This window comes from Phallusia mammillata, chromosome 2 (assembly GCF_965637545.1).
Source record: "Phallusia mammillata chromosome 2, kaPhaMamm4.hap1.1, whole genome shotgun sequence".
Classification (NCBI taxonomy): domain Eukaryota; kingdom Metazoa; phylum Chordata; class Ascidiacea; order Phlebobranchia; family Ascidiidae; genus Phallusia; species Phallusia mammillata.
In genome coordinates, this window is record NC_137253.1 from 26,952,625 (window position 1) to 26,971,513 (window position 18,889).

At 38.9% G+C, this 18,889-nt stretch overlaps 1 protein-coding gene across 5 annotated transcripts in view; it reads right to left on the reverse strand.

Moving 5' to 3' along the window:
- Nucleotides 1-1,868: 1,868 nt before the first annotated feature.
- LOC145214173 (E3 ubiquitin-protein ligase SMURF2-like) overlaps nucleotides 1,869-18,889 on the reverse strand; it is a 28,938-nt gene continuing 11,917 nt past the window's right edge. The window contains exons 1-14 of one of the 5 annotated variants that reach the window (XM_080082660.1): nucleotides 17,053-17,271; nucleotides 15,343-15,736; nucleotides 12,001-12,039; nucleotides 11,398-11,506; nucleotides 9,735-9,922; nucleotides 9,173-9,341; nucleotides 8,370-8,899; nucleotides 7,853-8,021; nucleotides 6,189-6,339; nucleotides 5,662-5,859; nucleotides 4,974-5,210; nucleotides 4,170-4,369; nucleotides 3,776-3,922; nucleotides 1,869-3,357 (exon numbers count right to left, since the gene is read on the reverse strand). In XM_080082660.1, the coding sequence (XP_079938786.1) occupies nucleotides 3,258-3,357; nucleotides 3,776-3,922; nucleotides 4,170-4,369; nucleotides 4,974-5,210; nucleotides 5,662-5,859; nucleotides 6,189-6,339; nucleotides 7,853-8,021; nucleotides 8,370-8,899; nucleotides 9,173-9,341; nucleotides 9,735-9,922; nucleotides 11,398-11,506; nucleotides 12,001-12,039; nucleotides 15,343-15,373 (2,268 nt within the window). In that variant the 5' untranslated portion in view covers nucleotides 15,374-15,736; nucleotides 17,053-17,271 and the 3' untranslated portion in view covers nucleotides 1,869-3,257. Of the gene's footprint in view, nucleotides 3,358-3,775; nucleotides 3,923-4,169; nucleotides 4,370-4,973; nucleotides 5,211-5,661; nucleotides 5,860-6,188; nucleotides 6,340-7,852; nucleotides 8,022-8,369; nucleotides 8,900-9,172; nucleotides 9,342-9,734; nucleotides 9,923-11,397; nucleotides 11,507-12,000; nucleotides 12,040-15,342; nucleotides 15,737-17,052; nucleotides 17,272-18,889 lie in introns of those variants that run through there. The other 4 variants (XM_080082661.1, XM_080082658.1, XM_080082659.1 and 1 more) reach the window with 4 other exon arrangements.

Here is an 18,889-nt window from a genome sequence, read left to right on the forward strand (position 1 = left end):
ATTTGTAAATTTGCAAATAACAGAACAGAAAAAAACTTGATAATCAATTGAATTAACAAAACTCCTTTCCTTTAAAATTTGAATCCTATTTATGACAATATCTAACATCACAGAAACAAAGCATGCAAAAACAGTCGTCCAGTTACAATATTGTAGTTAAACACAGTGCGTTCAAGCTTATAAGCTAAACTTAAGTTTATAAACGACATATTCATGTTTATGACGAGTGTCAACTGTCAATGAAGGTATTTTGGACAATATATTATTTATTTCTAGTTGCGAACTTACGACTTAACCCTGACAAATCAGTGTTCATGCAATTTATGACGTGGTAAGCTTATTGATTGAAAACGGTTTGCGCATCCCAAAATAACTGCACAAACGTTGCAACAACCAATAAGATGCGTATAAACTCAATTTCTTGCAAAACAGATCATAAGACTTGTTTTCTATCCAATTCCAAAATATGCAAACATGGCAAAGCAATAACGGATGATGGGAAAAAAGCTTGTACGTGTATTAAAATAGAAATCCACGTTGTTTTATAATAAAACGGATGACTTTATGGCGATTTTTGGAACTTTACAAACAACTGAAAAAAAGTTGGCGACAAGGCAAGCCAATGTGCTACAGCCATAGCTTTAGATTCCGGAGTTTGATTATATAACCTAAAAAGCGACATCGAATGAGCTCATTTATAATCAAAACTTTTACAGTGTCTCGAAATAAAAATTCACAACTCCACGCATCAAAAGCAGCCAAGTCGAGAACTAGGACGAACTCCAACCAGTAAATGTATCAAAAAGTTGTTTTTAAAGTGCATTCGGTAACCATAGGTGTCTCAGAAGCAAGGGGTACTTGAGAAGTGCTCATCCTGTCATAGGTCATACTTAAGAATATGAAGATGGTCGAGGAAAAGATGCTAATTGAAGTAGCGTTACGGAGTTTGACACATATTGGTTAGTGATGGCCTTCGAAAAGCTCTGAATTATCTTGTTGGTGCAAAACACAGCGGCGAGAATCTTTAGCAACTAATTCCATCAGTCTTGTATCAAGTGTTCAAAGTGGCCATGTTGGGATGATCTATCGAACGTTTATGTCAGACCGTATTGTAAACCGGGTAAGTCGCTGCATAATACCAAACTATTCAAATTGTTTGTTATACATAAAGATAACGTCAGCATGTCTTCCATTATTGCTTCCATTATAGTCTTTATTTGTCTAGTCCAGGGTCGCCAACCCGCGGCTCCGTAGCGGCATGCGGCTCTTTGGTCCCTCTGGTGCGGCTCAGTTTTTGAAATTACCAAATGTTTTGATTACACTTTCTTTGATGATTATTCAGAACACAAAGTCGAAAATGATAATTGCATTGCAATAACATAAGAAAACCCGCTTCTAGCAGCTACAATTAACCACGTCTATAGCATGAAACGTCAAGAATGAAAGAAGCAAACTGGCGACGTGCAGGTTAACACACAATGTGAGGTTGTTGTCTCGGTTTGTGGTGTGTGTGCCCGGCCATCAATATCCGTTTCTTTATAGTTGCGTCATAATAAGTGTGAAACAAAGAAATAATTTTCAGCGTCTAAATCTAAACTAAACAGAAAATTCAATGCGCGTCATTTGCTTTTAATGCTGACAAGACTGAATTACCAAGTGTACCTAATATGCAAGAAACAAAATAACAACAAAAAATCGAAAATCGTGACAAATAGTGGACATTGTACAAAAACATTAATTACCAACACAAAGTAAACTTTTTGAAATATTAAGATGTAAATCAAGTTTATAAAATGTAGCCTTCTATACTTGGCACTGTAAGCAACTGGCCAACTTCTTCTCTTAAACTATATCATCAAACTATAAAGCATGTTTTGAATGATTTTATTTCGTTCAGAGGGGGAGAGAAAGAGAGAAAGGGGCGACGCATACGATGGCAGCCCCATAATAAACTTATACTCTCGTATGTACAACACTGTAACACTGACACACACAAGACACAAGCATACGACAGTTGATTGTAAATAAAAATCGAAAAAATAAAGTAAGTGGGTGTCAAAAACAAAAATGGTTTAATAGTTTAATTTTACCGCCAAAATTATGTTCTCCGCATTTGATCAGAGATAGTTTTTTTTTTTTTAAAAAAAACGATATCTAAAAAATTCAATAGCCGTTCACATAAATAGCAGTTATATTTTCAAAATTATCGTTATGTGGCCACTGATGGTATAATGTGGTCACAAACTAAGATTTTTCGAATTTGCCGTAAAGTGACCAATTAACCTCCAAGCATAGGCGCAAAATTACTGAGGTGCACAACAACAGTACTGTATGCAAAATTTCATGCTGATTTTCACGTATGCTGAGGAATTATTTCGTCGGCGAATTTGAAAAAAATGCAAAATACAGATGAAGGCGATTTTTTGGTTCCATAAAAGAAAGCGACAATAAAGGTATTACACATGTAAGCACCAGAAATTTAGTGATTTTCACAAGTAAAAGTGACTGTTTTAAAAAGAATTCAGTTGAAATATAAGTTTTGCTACGAAATATGCCTATATGAATTCGATGACGTATTATAAAGAGATGACACAACGACTTAATGGTGCTGATAGTAGAACAACGTCGTGTCACGTGCCCAAGCGGCTTGTGACGTCACGTGTTGATGACGTCAGGCCGCGTCGAAGTGCAGACTGAACTTTTCGAGCCACGTTGAGTTGAGAAGTAGCAGAAAATAGGTAGCAAGTGTACGAAGTAGCCACAACTCTGTTCGCGGGGCTTATGTACAGCACGTTGAGGTAGATCGAGACAGAAATCGGCAGCGGCTAGGGGGCGCCACAGAGAGCAAAGCAATATTTTACATGCACCGGAAACGATCAACGCTTCTTCGGCTTTTGAACAAATTGTAAAATATGCGAAATTAATAGGACTGCATAATGCAAATCCGTTTCAATGCTGGGATTAGAACGCAGATTGTTTTGAAAAACAAGAAAAAAGTTTCCCACATTGCCACTTTGAATTTTGCTACAGCGCGCCATGAAACGATTGCCGCAAAAGCTAGAAATACAAAAAAGTGAAACACAAAGAATATAAATAGACAACAATCAAATCGAATTCAAACGTTGTTTTTTCGCAAACCGCCATTTCAGTATCTTGAAGAACTCTCATCAACCACAACATGGAGGTTCGTTTCTCTTCGCCCAGTTCCGAATAGGCCTTGGATTAGAGGGATTTCCCGGTCTCGAAAGTTGTGTTTTTCACTCGGTAAAGAAGCCGCATGTGTTCTCAACCGCACATGTGAGTTTGTCAAGAAGTTTCTCGAAGGTTTCGTAAGGTGGCAAGTCGATGCGATTGAAACTGTTAAAAAAGACCAGGTAAATTGAATGTACATTTATTGAACGTATTATCACATAAAGGTAGCAAGCAAGGAGTAGAGCAATTTACCAAAACACAATCTTTTAGCATCAATTTGATTAAAATCAGAACTGCCAAAAAACGTGTATGTGGTTATTGCATTTTATCGCAAGTCATTCGTCATGTGACATTGCTATCTAAGTCAAAGTTTCTTCAATTGCCCGTAGCAGTTTAATGAAACAAACTACTTACATAAGTACTTTCAATGCGGGTTTTAAATAAACCTTAATTACTTATAATTGTCGAAAATAACAGACGGGTCTAATTTGCCAAACATGTTTTTACAGTGAGGAATCTGCAACTTATAATACAGGTCTGTCGATTAAGAATTAGTAATTTTGAGAATTCATGCGTTACTTACCAAGTGTGTGCTTTCGGTAGGCAATCTGTTCTATTGTCGACATACTGAATTGTGAAGAGTCGTGGACCTTGTGTGCCGGTGGAACCTTGTAGGGCTTTGAAGCCTTGAAGTGGGACGCGTGACGAACCGGTAACAAATTGCAACACCCTGTGAATATCAAAATCTTACGATTATTTTTTAAAGATAAACAGCGTTAAAATCATATTTAACTAAGCCTTTTGAAATCGTACTGTTAAAGGTAGGCCTACATCTATAAAAGTTTAGGATTTTGGAATAGGTATTTTACACCAAGAATTTGGTAATAAATTGTAGGTAACAATAGTTAAAAGCATAATATAGGAATGTTTAGCGTACAGTAGTATTACATTTAACAAAGTTTTGATTTAAATTTTACCTTGCCCTTTTTTCTTCGTCGAAACTGTCGATAGCTTGCCAGAACCACTTGACGATGTTGGAGTCGGGATTGCAGTGTTTCAACTTGGTGTTTTTCTTCCAATCATCAACATCGATCTTCCCGAGTCCTCCAATTATCAGCTCCAATTCCCGCTCGTCAAACGGCCGAAGGAGATGCTTCGGAATTAGCTCGTAGAAACCCTAAGTAAAGAAAGTGGCGTCGATGAAAATTTAACATACAAATACATGTGCAGTAGCCTACAGTGGGATATTTTTAAGTTGCCTTTAATAGTAATTTCCCGGTATGAAACCAATGGTATCTGTACAGTATGTTTAAGTGGTGTATCGCAATTGCAAGGGCAAAGTGCCGTTGTTAAAAGGAAATCTTTGCAGAATTGACAACAGTGATTCTTAAACAGTGTGAAGCGAATGAGTCATTTGTGTTTTAGAGCTTGATGGCAAAATGTGGGTGTTTATGACAATGATTGGCGTTCGAGTTAATCATAGTTAACACCCAATGTAGTCTCACTCATAAATCACAGTTTTAAATTGTCATTTACTTTTAGCCTACAATGCGTGCAGCGAAAAAATAATAATTTCGCTAGTCTAGTACAAGCTTAACATGTCCGAGAACCACAACCTATTCGTGTTGCATAATTTAAGTAATAACTTTTCTGCACCAAAAAAGATTTCGTTTTGCAACATTTTAACATTAATTTTAATGAAATTTATACAACACATTTATAGAATTCCATCCCTAAACGATCTGTTACAAATATCGCATACATAAGCCAATTCAATTTACCTTGGATAGCGACAGAAACTGCGCTTCAATGCCTCGCAGGAATCTCCACTTGACGTAAAGTTTCACATATTCTCTCTTGTTCGCTTCGGTGACCAAGATATCCAAACCGTTGGGCTTTAATTCGTGCGTCACTCTCTCCCCGAACGAGTCGTGTTCAACGCAGAAGGTGTGATCGAGTACATCGGTGATATCATTCTCCAGAATCCAACGCATCGACTTGTAAAGGTCCGGATCAACCTAAACACAAATGCGTAAATTATTATGTGTCAAATTTAAGCATTTTGGAACGAGCATTTTGTCTGCGGAATTATGACGTCATTAGTGTGACATTACGTCGTGTTAAAATTGTAACAGAAAAACTGGTATTTTTTTGCTAATTAAGTTTATTATTTGCGCAATTTTTGGTTTCTTTAAAGATCATTACTAGATTCAAACATTTTTAAACACATAAAAAGCAACGTTAGCAGAAACGCAGGTCATTGCCGTTTTATTAAATGGGCGACAACAGAGGATTGCGATATCCGGAAAAAAATCAAATTGGGCGCAAGGAATTGAAACGCACAAAACTACCGAATCAGCAAGTTTATAACTCCCCATTGACAATTTAAGAAATATTTTTTGTACACTTTTAACGGATGGAAAGTTGCAAAAATGAGCTGGTAGGACAATCTACTTGGTCAACATTTACCTCTTCCATGTCTTCTAACGATATCGGTTTCCCGAGCAACTGTTTGTAAAGTAACATCGTGAATCCACCATCGATGTAGTGACCGTGGTAGACTGCCATGCCCAGGATGCGACCAACGAAGTGGAAATAGGAAAGATGGTCGGGATTCACGTGGGAATCGGGGTTAATTTGAAGTGTGTAAATATCTTCACGGGAATACTGAACAAACCGTATTTATTGTTAAAAGGTGACATTACTGATATTGGTTTTACACGTATACCAAAAATCATTCACTAATGATATTACATTTTTCATTTTTCTTTCATTAATATGTACTTTATTTAATTTTCTATTCGGGTGCCTAATTCATTTAGTATTTTACATGAAATTTGTTTTGAAGAGAAAATTTGTTATCATTTAAGGTTACGATTTTCAGATTCAAAACAACGCAGAGAAAAAAATCGTGTGATTTTGAGTACATATCGGGGATATAATATTTGGGAGACGCGTACAATGCTTTTTGTACATGTTGAGTCTGTTATACAAACCTGGAAAAGGCCGTAGTACGGGTTGAACATTTCGTGTGAGAGAATGTAAAGCCATTCACGAGCCAGTCCTCCGTAATCAAGTCCGTCCTCGCCCGAGAATTTCACCATGAGACGTTTCGTCAAATCCTTTGGCTTCATCTTCATGATAAGACTAACGAAAAAACGTATTTTATAAAAGAACAAATACACAACAGATTTTTCCTGTTTTGTAAATATTAGCCATGTTTTTTTAAACGGCAACATGAAGTAAATTTTCATATACTTGTCGGGATATACTGCTTGACGCTTAATAGTCGGATTAATTGGGATATTTCGAGCAAGTTATAATTGTCTGCTTGTTATTTTTGAACGCGTATTACTTATTGACCATACCCTGCCTTGTGGCTCTGTAAGGTTGGGAACAACAATTGTTATGTTCTGACAATTGCAAATTGAGTGGAATTCACAAAAATTTGCTGACCGTTGCATTTTTAGGTGAAAATTTATTGGCCAAGATGTACAACATTAAAGGGGAGTCATTTAAAAACGTTTTTGACAAAGCATTACAAACGTCCATCAGTCGCAAATTGATCTGCAGAAAGTGTTATCATGGTTTTTAATCATTTTTCGATGGTTTTCATAAAGGAAAATCATAGGGGACGGTGGTAACTGGTCATGTAACAACAAGTATAAATCTTAATCCCGTCTAACGATTTTAGGCATAGTTTTTTTTGTAAATGCAAATATGACTTAGACTAGAGTACGACCGCTATTTGTTCCCAGTAATTACCTAATCTAGCGTTTGTTAATAAGCCCGGGGCATTGATGCGGCGTTGCTCGCCAAATTGCCAATATTACATCATTGCCGTTTTAATTCAACCATTTCCCAGTAGGCATCAAATAACTAATTGGTATAATGACTCGATCCCATGGTATATTCCAAGAGGCCTTTGAAAGGCACACAGGCAAATGAAGGTAATTGCTGGCTTTGTTGATACAATTATAATGGAAATTTGCATGAGTGTGCCAGATCAATAAGATCGTTGTCTTTAAACAAGCTGTATTGTGTGAGTATATGTTGGCTTATACGCAAATGTAATACCAATACGTTGACTCAGTACACGTAAAGATCCGACATCGTAGCAACAAGCGCCGTGTATTAAAGCATACTTATCCTGGAAAGCGATCTAAAATATTTAAACAGTAGCATATTTTTCTTAACTTGCTCAGAGTTGTAAGTCGGGTCAGGCTTTTCGGGCCAGGTTCGGTGATTTTTAACAAACGGGCTTGATTTAGGCCTGATTTCACACTGTGTGTCAGTAATTTTTTACCATAATTCAGCTAATTAGCCAGTTGCTGTACTTAACCTAATGCCAAACAGCCCTAAAACGTCGTATTTGGGGCATTGTCTATTGGCTATTCATAGTGTATGTCTTTTTGTAGGCCTGTTTCTGTACAGCGTTTTGTAGGCTTTCTTGTAGGCATGTAAATCAAACTTCGAGCCAAACGGGCTTTTAATAAACGATTCGGTTTGCAACTCTGGCTTCGCTATTAACTTTGGCTACCTCCAACTTCAGGAAAATATTTTAAACCGTCGTGCATATTTGCTCACAATGCCCCCAAAACGTGGACAGCAATTTAAAGAACCCTGGCTTGCTAAATAACAAGCAACAAACTATCCATACCTGTAGGATTGTTCGAAGGCCTCAGATCTCTTTATTTCAAGACGACAGTGACCGGTTTGAGGTTGTTGTGATTGAAGTTCTGTTCTTAAAATCTTGAGTTTATGGACGAGGTCGCGTTTGTAACGGGGTAGATGGTGGTGCGGGGGCTCGCTTGGAGCTGGGGGTTCACCTGGATGCAGAACGCAATTGTTATTTTTCACATCGATACGAACAGAACTGAAACATTTCGGTCAGTTGTAATGTAAATATTTTCTACTAAAGTTTATTGTATAGCCAACAAACAACTTCAGATAAAGGACAACATATTGTACATTGTTTGAGACAGAAAATAAAAGCACAGAAAATATCCAACTGACGAAGAGTTGAACAAAACACTAAAGTAATATAACTACTAATTTCAACAAAATCACGGTAAACTTGTAGAACCTACATTTCGCTCCTAACGCCAAACCCTCAAAAAAGAACAAAAAACAGAAAGGAACTTATATTTTACAAAAACGTCACTTAGTTTACTTACCATTACTTTGCTCCCTGTTCTGTAACTGTCCCATATATCTTCCCAACCTTGGGTCTGTAAATTGCGTTGTTCTACTCGAATGGTCAACGTAATATAACCGCCCGGTGGCCGACGATCGCGACTCCCAACCGTCAGGGAGCGGGCCGAGGTCCTCAGGGTTAATATCGGTCATGTTCCGGGGTACCCTGGGGTCATGCCAGGACGAAACTCCAGTCTGTGTGTGTAGGAAATACACCTGGCCCTGCGGAGTTGTCCGTTGCTCGTATCCTTCAGGTAAAGGTGTCCCGTGCAATTGATTTCGAGTCATGAAGCTTTCGTGGCGAGAAGGGTCGTCGTTGAGTCTTGGCGGAGGTGTGGAAGCTGGCTGTTGTTGATGGCGCCCTCCGGTGGGCGTACTTGAGCTTGCTGTCCGCTGCCGCCGCTGACTTGACGTTTCTTGAGGGGTTATGGTGCTTAGCGGTCGACGGTTGCGCCGCCCACTAGGCTGGCTCGGTCGTTCCCACTGTGTCGTTCTGTGAAGATTCAGTTTCCTTATTCAAGTAGAAAAGAATTTCAATATGTTTTAAAACTGCGCAGCTGAAATAACTATCGCATCTATGTAGTCCACAGCACTGGGCTTTTACCTTACAGACCCTTTACAGACCCATCAAAGCCCCACATTGTTCAGCAGTATTCGCCATACATTTAACTTGACTTAATTAAAGCACCCTTGAAAAATATACCGTTGAACCGTTGAACCAATGTACCTTTCAAACTCATTTATAACGTTTAATTCCATTGATATTCAGTTGTAATTGTCTTACCTTGCATAATGGTTGACATATTGTATTCTCCCGTTCGTTCTTCTGGCCTCCCATCCCTCCGGAAGATCGTTTTCGTTGGGAGGAGGAAGGATGGAGCTTGCATCGATCACAAGGTTTGATGAAGTTCTTTCATCCTGATCCCGACTCTCTATACTTACAACGATTTGACCTGGAAAAGACCAAAGTGTGACGATTTCAGGACATACAAATTTAACAAAGAATGCAAAACTGGAATACTGATAAGTATAAAATAAACAGACATAAAAAACGGTGGATGACTTCAGACTTGTCAAAGTTTTCAGTCTGTTATTATATGTGATTGTTGTCTCTATCTCTTGTACTAAGTCTCTGATGACTCGTGATTTTTTAATACACTATACACAGACCATTTCACAATTAAAATGGTTTATAAATTCAAAATAAACTCGCCACATAATTTGTCTAGCTTTTGTTAAGTTTTCTAATGTGCTGCCTTGTCTTTAGCGTTTTTTTTTTTTGCTTGCTGATGTCAAAAAGTATTTAAATCTGATTTTCTTAATCATACAAAAAGTACCAGTCTTACCCCGCACACCCTCCGGGTCATTTTGGGCTTGCTTGCATAAATCGAGTCTCTGGTATCCGGTATCTTTCAGTCGGTTGATGGCGTTCGAGCTGATCCTGATGCAACCGAGGAATCCAGCCCCGTTCTTCTTGTGAACTTTCCTCTGATTCCACACCGAGATTGTGATACAATCCGACTTGCCAACATACCTAAGTAAAATATTTAAGTTTTTGAGTTTATATCCTTAAGACGGCACACTAAGCTGAAGTGATGCAAATTACACAGCGATGAATAAGTTGCATATATGCTGCTTTATAACATGATTGCACTATAACTTTGTTCGTATTTCATTTGTTTTTCTGCTTTTATTGTTTGTGGTTCGTATTATTGACTCCAGAACAGTAAAACCAATGGTTGGTAAATCCCTTGTTCCAAACAGAATTGATCAGTTTTATGCAATGGGAATAAACATTTCGCCTAAACGGCATCATCCGTACGTTTGGAAAATAACACAGTGTTGTTGTAACCTCGTTATCGTCTTACGACACATTCGTGTGTGTTTTCGAACCATAAACCTGAATGGTCGTTAAAAACACGGGAATTTTTTTTTCGCAGGCCATCGCACCAAACCTACACACGGTGTTCGATTGAAAACATATGCAGCATTGGATCGTAGTTAGTTAATGACTTAGAAATAAACCCAACCCGCTGCTCACTGAGTCAATATTGTGTGTTTTACAGGGCTAGCAGGGATAGAGTCAGGCACCAAGGCTAGAGTCCTATCTTTTGTTATGTGTTTGATAGCAACAGTGGTAGGTTGGTTGCGTCAGCAAACAAAAACGACCGTTGGATATGCAGTGAGGCGTTAAGCCTACAGCATTCGAGGTACAAGGTTTATTTTTGTTCTAATCTAAGAAGCTATAAAGGAGCCTTCGGAATAAGCCATATTTTAGTATTTTTGCGTCGTAGACAATGCGTCTGTGGGTTTATTTGCGTAAACCTTGTACCTGGGCTTTGACAACAGTTGCCACTAGCAAGGAATGTTACAGGATTGTTTAGTTACGCAGTATAGTAGTGTTCCAGTACGCAAGGTTATATTCATGTGCAAATTGGAACAATGGCAAGGCAAACATTCGATTCAATGGCAGCGACACTATGTAAACTGCATGTGCAAATACTTGTACGTGAATATTGCACCTAACGTGTTAAGAGACACGTGCGGCATATTAAAGAATATATAATAAGAGTACTCGACTTTACCTTAAGTGATTTTAAAGAAAATGAATGCATTTTGTAAAACCACTGCTCGCACTAAAATGTAAACGGTTTATAAGTTTTCAGGAACAGCAATCAAGGAATACCACAAAAAAATATGTTTATTATTGTTATGATATGTTAAATGGAAATGTGAACTAAGAGTATTGTTGTTTACTTTTATTCCTTTTTATTGATGTTGTATCTTATGGTTTTTATAGGAACTGAAGATGCCTTTAGTCGAAATATTCCAAGATATTCATCCTCAAATTTTGGTAATAGGAAAATACTTTCCATTCTTAGTGAATGGAAATGAAATTGAAATAAAACAGAATAATGTCGAATCATTAGTGCAATACAGAACGGCCTGATTATCAGAAATTAGAAGATGCAAAAGGAATTCAAAATAAAGTTTAAATGCGTAACTTACAGATCATAATGCTGGTTCCACTTTGGGTCGAGCGTGGCTTTGCAAGTTCCTGTCACGTGACACTGACCGGATCCTTCAACCAGAATCTTCGCAAACGGGTCTGGGAGACCTGAAGTGAAAAAATAAAATGAGTTAAGACAAACCAATTCAAAATAGGAAGTAGAATGATTAAATTAACTTGGCTAATTACTACATCCTTTTCTTTTCGTGAACTTAATACCAGTACTTTTAACATAAATTGACTTCTTTGAGTACATAGATTGGCCAAATGTATGTAAGTCCAAAAGCATGATTATCGGTTTCATACTTTGGTAAATCAATGCAAACACGTATGTATCATATGCGAACACGTAGTAAGGCGATCCTTTTAAGTAGGCACAAAAATAAGGTAATGATCCTGAAATAGTTGCGGTAAACAGCGCAAGAAGCAGCGCCTTATCTAGGGATCAACTGTATTCCCAAAAACAAATTTGGGCCGTTTCACACAAGGGATCATTAACACTGACAAGTGGGTAGAATTTGGGTTTCGCGCTTTTTCTAGAGATTGTTTGGATGCTACACAGTCACAAACTTTGCTTTGAAATAGAAACAAGCAAGACTTACGGAAGAAATCTCTCTTGCAGATGTTCTTTGCGCAGAACACTGAAATAAAAAACAAGACACATTTAAAACTATGGTAACAAAATACTGTGAATATAATGTAGAGTCAAAACTAAATGAAATTAAAAAGGTCTGTTTCATCAGCTAAAAATTGTGACTACTGAAGTATGATGTGAGTTCGTAAAAATGTGACAATTCTATCAAAGAAATCAATACAAAATGTTGGACGGAGACATTGTTTCAAATGTTTGTAACCAGTACACAGCTCTACTGCTGAGAAGAAGTGGTTTGATTGCCTAAAGTGAATGTCAGTTAACATTTTAAAAGCAGTAAATTTGCTGATACATTTCGGCTATGTTCATAAATAAACCAGAGACTCGCGGCACACTGAAAGCAAGTTAACTGTCAACACCAGGCTACTTAAGTCATAAAGGGGCTCATCGGCAAAAGAACCATGGAAGAGCTGGCGATGAGCTTTCAAAGGCTTTTCAGGCGACCGGCGTAATCAGATAAGGAACTGGCAAACAGCTTCAACGCAACTTAACACCGTGACACCGCACTTTCCCTATGTCAAGCCCCCCGCCACATACTTCTCATGAATAGCAGTGACACACAACTTAAATATCTGCTCCCGCTTCCGAAGGAGTAAACATCGGGTCTTCGCCCTGACGACGTAAGGCTTGTGGCGGCTGATAAGCAAAAGTTTATCCGACCCTCGTCTGAGTTGCCTTGCGTTTGACAATGAGTAAATTGAAAACGATAAAAAATTTGAGCAAGCAGTGCCGGGTAAAGGCAGCAAGGATTTGTAAATGTAAACAAAGTTCAGGGGTTATTTCGCATTTACCGCTAACTATGGGCATTTTTACATTCTTATCCTGCATTTTAATATTCCCTTCTTTCATGAGTGAAAAACATTCGGCTTTGAATTTTTGGCAAATACTTAACCACAGCATTTAAGCTTAGAAAAGTGGCCGATCTTTGCATGAATTCGCATTTTTGGATCAACGGCGATTTTCAACAGGGTGGTCCTAAATCCGCCAGCAGTCGGTAAACGTTTTGGCATTCACTATCGTCGTATTTTGTTTAACTTTTGACGATATACTGTCCTAAAGTTATGTCTATACTTTGCATTGCTAAATCGCATTACCATGCTGCATTTTGCTAAAACCGTTTGGCAGTAGCATGCAAAAAATGCTAAAATGGATGATTATTGTTTATTTTTTCTTTGCCAATGGATTTTAGTTACACTGTGATTCAGCTGAAGGCAATTTGCAAAGCACCCAGGCGATTAACCTTCCGTAAACATATTTTAAGGTGCACTTTTGACCCACGGACCAGTAGAGTAATTACGGGCGTTTAAAAACCAGATCTCAGGGATATCGTTGGGGCCGTGATACAACCCGGTGATTCACAGCATAGCAATTCCACTTGGCTCTTGTCTCTCTGGCAAACGACGGGCCTTGATGCAGACTTAGACCCGGGATGGTGTTAACAGCCGCAAACAAACACATGTGACTGATTCACCGTCTGACCATCTACGCGCTTCGGGTCGTGCAGTAGACAAAGGTGTTTGTTTCAGAACTAAAGGACGCAAGGAGTGGGGTTGGTGGGTATGCTGCCCCTATTTAGTATAGGTTCACAACATTTTTGCCAGCAGTGATGCGACAAAAATACTGTACCCTCTTGCATGCAACTGTTTTAACAAAATAAGAAAAAAAACGATAATAACTTTAACGTGACTCAAGTGGATATAAACGGGTGTAACTGATGATGGCATGAGCATTTGCCGAAACGTTTGAACAATAAAGAATGTTGCTTTTTTGCGTTTATTTGAGCCGTTGTTTTCATCATTAAATTTGGACAACGATACCAAAAGCTACTCCTTTTTTACACACAACGACTTGAAACAAAACGATGTTATTAAAACGTCGTTTAAACGAATATCAAGACACTTGCTCCTTAATAGTGAACATTGCACTTTTTGCAAAGTAAACCTTATCTACTAAGATAACAACAACATAGCTTGATAGGAATCAAACTTTTCGGGGCTTAAGTGAACCTAAAATAGTTTTAACCAAATTTTGTAAGAGTATATTTTATCAATACTATGGTTTATCGCTTTTTTACGGTATTATAATCTTGACATCCTAAGCCATGGTGGATGGAAAATGACAATCTAATCGGGTAATTCGACCATACCGCCCTTTACGATATTATATCTTTGGGACCCAACCAAATATTTGTAGCTCTCTTTTCAACAGGACCAGAAGGGTATTAACATTTTTTCGGTGTTTTCTGTTTTGGTTTGAGACCTCTGGTACAAGTTCTGGAAAAAATCATGTCACATATTCTCTGTCTTATACATTCACAACCTTATGTTTTACTAACACCATGATCTGATGGCATTAACCAAGTTACGTTTCCACCTCCATTATTTTATCTCTCGACCATCTAAAGTGTACAAAAAGCCTTTCGCAAATATATTGAAAACAAAAAATCTAAAGTGTACAAAAAGCCTTTTGCAAATATATTGCAAACAAAAAATCCATGTCAATGAAAAGAACCGAGAGTTTTCAAGAAAATATGCAAATCCATTTCGTTTTCTGTAAAATCTAGAAAATACAGATACTAATTTGGAGATACAGACACTATAGTCTGTATTGAAGGGCGCGGAAATTGGCCTACTTTGATGGACATCGACAGTGAAAGCGTTGAAAGGACCACCTGGTAGGAATTGCAACTGTTGTTCACAGAATTGAAAAATTTTTGTCCGCGACTACAACGTGTACAAATGACTGCAAGCGGTTTATAATGAACTTCTACGAGTGTAAAGTGGTCACCAGCAGCTTTTTGATCGATGAATTTTCAGGTTGGGGCAAGCCGTAAAAGGATGCATGTGCTCCTTGTGTGCGAAAGCGTAAATTCTCGATTTTTAGCCGCAGGAAACGATCTCAGTTTACACCTGATAAAGTTGGCAACAACAAATAATTCACGCTACACATTTTGTCGATGGTCGGATCGTGAAGATTGAAGTTGCGATATGTATTAGATGAAAATAAAAAATTGTAAGACCAAATCCTGGTCTAATCTAAGAAGGTAAAGGATGATGTTTCGAGTATCCAGTTTTGTTTCGTCTTTATAGAAATTAAACTATGGATGTCATATTTTGAATGTGCAGCGGTAGTACGAATGTTCATTTGTCAATTTCTAGGTGGCGTTTATTTTGTACCTTTCAAAGATAAAATTCCCCAGCCCCTATTTAGTCCATAGGACAACAACGTATGATTACACAACGCTTCAATGAATGAACAACTTGTGGGAATAAAAGAACCGAGACAAACAAACCCGAACGTAAAAACAAGCTGACGTTTGGCATTCATTTCCAGGGAGGAATTTCCTGTATTTTTTTCTTGGAAGTTCAATGCCAAATCCTCACACGAGCTCAGGAGACAGCAGAACCCGCCCCGACTGACAACAACTCCACACCGGGTATAAAGACCAGTAACACCTGTGGTCTGTTGCACCAAACAACAAGTCGGTTTCCTCGCCAGCCGACGCGACGTTTAAAGTCTTCCATCCAGACCTAAGCTGATTCGTGACCAGAGAACAACTTTGATGTCGTCCTTGAGTCGCCAAATTCCTCATGCTGGAATGCGCTTTTAGGAACAAGATATAAAAAGGTGGCCAGGCTGGTGAGGTAACTTTCCACAGCAGCTGTACTTTTGTGTGTTGATTCAAACTAAAGATTTTACAATAGATCAAAAGTCATCGATACCAGAGCATAAACTGAAGATTATTTCCCTTTTTAATGCAGTAAAAACAATTGATTGAAATCAATTCATTCAATAACAACCAATGGCAAAATTCAATATCTTCAGTTCCTTATTCAAATAGAATCGTGCGAATCGGTATTTGGGCGAGTACAATTTTTGTCTCAGAAAAACTTGCCCAAACTCCAAACGAGGGTAATGTTAAAAATATGCTTTGAATTTAACTGGGACTTGCAAAAAAACGGCCGAAGAGTATTTTACAAACGTATCGTAAACAAAGAATCTTAATTTTGATTTATAAACAAACAATGGATCTGCTCAAAAAATGTGGACAAACCTGAATTTTGACATTTGTTTTTCAGGCTAATCAAATACGCGTGAGCGTTTAGTCTGAAATGCAGGGCAATTACGAACTTATTATACCGGACGGATCAGCATCAGATACGCAATTCGCTAATTTCAAAAGCGAGCATGGCTGATAAGGATGTAAGATGACAATCAGTGCCTTGGGGTGCGAAAGATCGATCTCTACACGACAAAATCTTTGTTCAATCGCGAATAGTCCAGCGAAGGTAAGAATTAGGGCAATTCTTGCGTGCTTGCTTCTGCACAAATGAGTATATTTACATTTGGTAAGAAATAGAATTTAAATGATCGATATGCGGAGAAACTACCAAGCTACTCATATCTCAAGTCTCCAAGGGAAAAACAAAAATGAAATTTAATGCGAGATCTCGGTGTACAATAACAACCGCGTCTACATCTGCATCAATGGTGGTGATTACAGAACGGCGTCGGCTCACGGGCCAACCAAGATCGCATAGCATAGCGAGTAATTAACGCCTTGTCCTGTTTCTGAAGATCAAGCCAAAATGTCTGCACGGCGTTCGGTTTCCCCGTTGCACCAGAATTAGTCGAGATAATAACTTGACCAACATATTTTTGAGTTGCCGTTGATGGACTTGCACCTTTCTGGCGATAAGCCCGCCCGTTGTCTGAATGCATCAGGAAGTTCTTTTCACGATTTTGGGTTATCAGTCCTGCTTAAGATTTTGCGCTGATAGCCTAGAACCGCCATTTTTTAAACTGAGCCGATTTTTATCGCAAAATTTAGCTGCAAGCCATACATACAGCTTAGGTTTTCAAAGCTAATTAACACCGACATTTTTCAGTTCAGGATGCACGTTCAAATTTTAATATTAAGTGAAATACGATTTCATAGGCTTTTGCACATAAGTGAGTTGAATCCTTCGCGCAGCAATTTGAAAAAGCTATTTCAGCTTACCTGTTACTCTGAGTTTCTTCACTTTAAACATGTTGACGCCCATGGCCAGTCGCACAGGAATTAAGCCTTGGCCCTTTTTGATCGGCGTCTGTTATCTGTTATCTAATTCCAAGAGTCGGGCGCCACGTCATAACCACTTATTACACCCGTCGGTTGGCAAGTATGTGGCAACCTTAAAACTAAGCTTAAACACAACCCTATAAGAGAAAAAATGAAAGTTAGATTCTAGACACTTCGAGCGCCCCACAGCTGAAATGCTATACGAAGCTACATAACTGGGTCCTTTGTTGGTTGCCCTGGCCTCAAATTCGCCTGCCTGCTTTTAAATAAATAAACAGCATTCTGAGGGCTGGAACTCTTCGATCGGTGTAGATCGTTACAAATTTGATAAACGCATCGTTTTTTGGCTTGTGGTTTGTTCCAACAGACAGCTATCTAATAAACAGAGAGTCGCTTATACAACGCATCTACTGGGAGCAAATGTGCGACCGTAGGTTACGTATTTGTAACATGAAACTATACCACGGTCAGACAGTTTAAAACATAATTCAGCACTGTTTCAATCATTACAATCCCTCTAGATTGGCGGGCAGCGCTAGACAAAGGTAGAATGTGAATAACTGTGCAGCAGTCTGGAAAAACATAAATCGATTCGTTGTTATCAAAACCAGGACCTAATGTGGTTCGGCCTGTATGTCGCGAACTTTCAAAGTCTGAGACAAGGGGGTTGACGACAGCAAAGTGTCGCAGTCTGGCCTTTGCCCAGTTCCTTAATCGCCTTATCGTTGAAATGAGACAATTAATTAGGCGCACTGCAAGTTCTGGGCTCCCTGCCGCCGCCGACGCGCCTACCCTTCTCTGCAGTTGTCGATAGGAAGTAATTACTGATGTGATATGAGGGCTTGTCGTCGCCCGTGTGGAAACCACCTTCCCGACGACGTTTGTTGTCTGCTTAAGCCAGGCGATCGGCACACGAACCAGCCACAAAACCGATACTTCCCAGGCTTTGTAAACTTTAAATACGGACAAGAAAGGGGAAGTTGTTGCCACTTGATAATCCCGATGTTATCGGCGCCGTAAAATAAGAATAAATGTACTGTGAAAGTTTGCGGTGCACATAACGTATAATGCTCCAGGGATCCAAGACTTGCATCAAAATAAGGTAAAACAGGTGTCTTGCGAAATTCCTATGTTAATAGTCACTTTGTAGGTAGTGAAATCAACAAATCAACACAAGGACGGCGCCGCCCTGCCAACTACCTCAAGTACAATTGCCTCGTTTTAAACTTGAGTTACAGAATCGCCGACTCACGCTTTAAGTACATCTACAATAACTGCGGGTAAGGTATTTCCAAAATTGCTGTTGAAGCCATCAAAGAGTTTTAATGTTTGCGCAGCTATTTCCGGCTTAATTATTGTTTTAGCGCAATTGTATCACTACGTTCTCGTTCTCCAAGCGAGATAAACTCAACTCAACTGCCTTACTTGCAATTTATGCATTAAGTATGAGTTTGTGGCTTGCAACAAAAGGGTACCACAATGAATAATTCAGACATGCGCACATACAGCAAGGTACACCAAGCATTCTTACAACATATCGTTGCCTCGATCGCCTTGGAACTTCAAGTGGACCGAGTCCAATTACGGCGCGACCCCAGACGAAGTAATACGCAGCTATGGGCAAAGGCAGCAACCAAACTGGTGATCGAAACGTGTCGGTAGATCCACAATTAGTCGTCGGGCGAGCGGATACCACGACTGATGACACCTGCTCAATGGGCGATTTTCGTGTGGCGAAGTGCCGTTAAACGCGCTTTAAATGTGGGAAAGTTTGCTC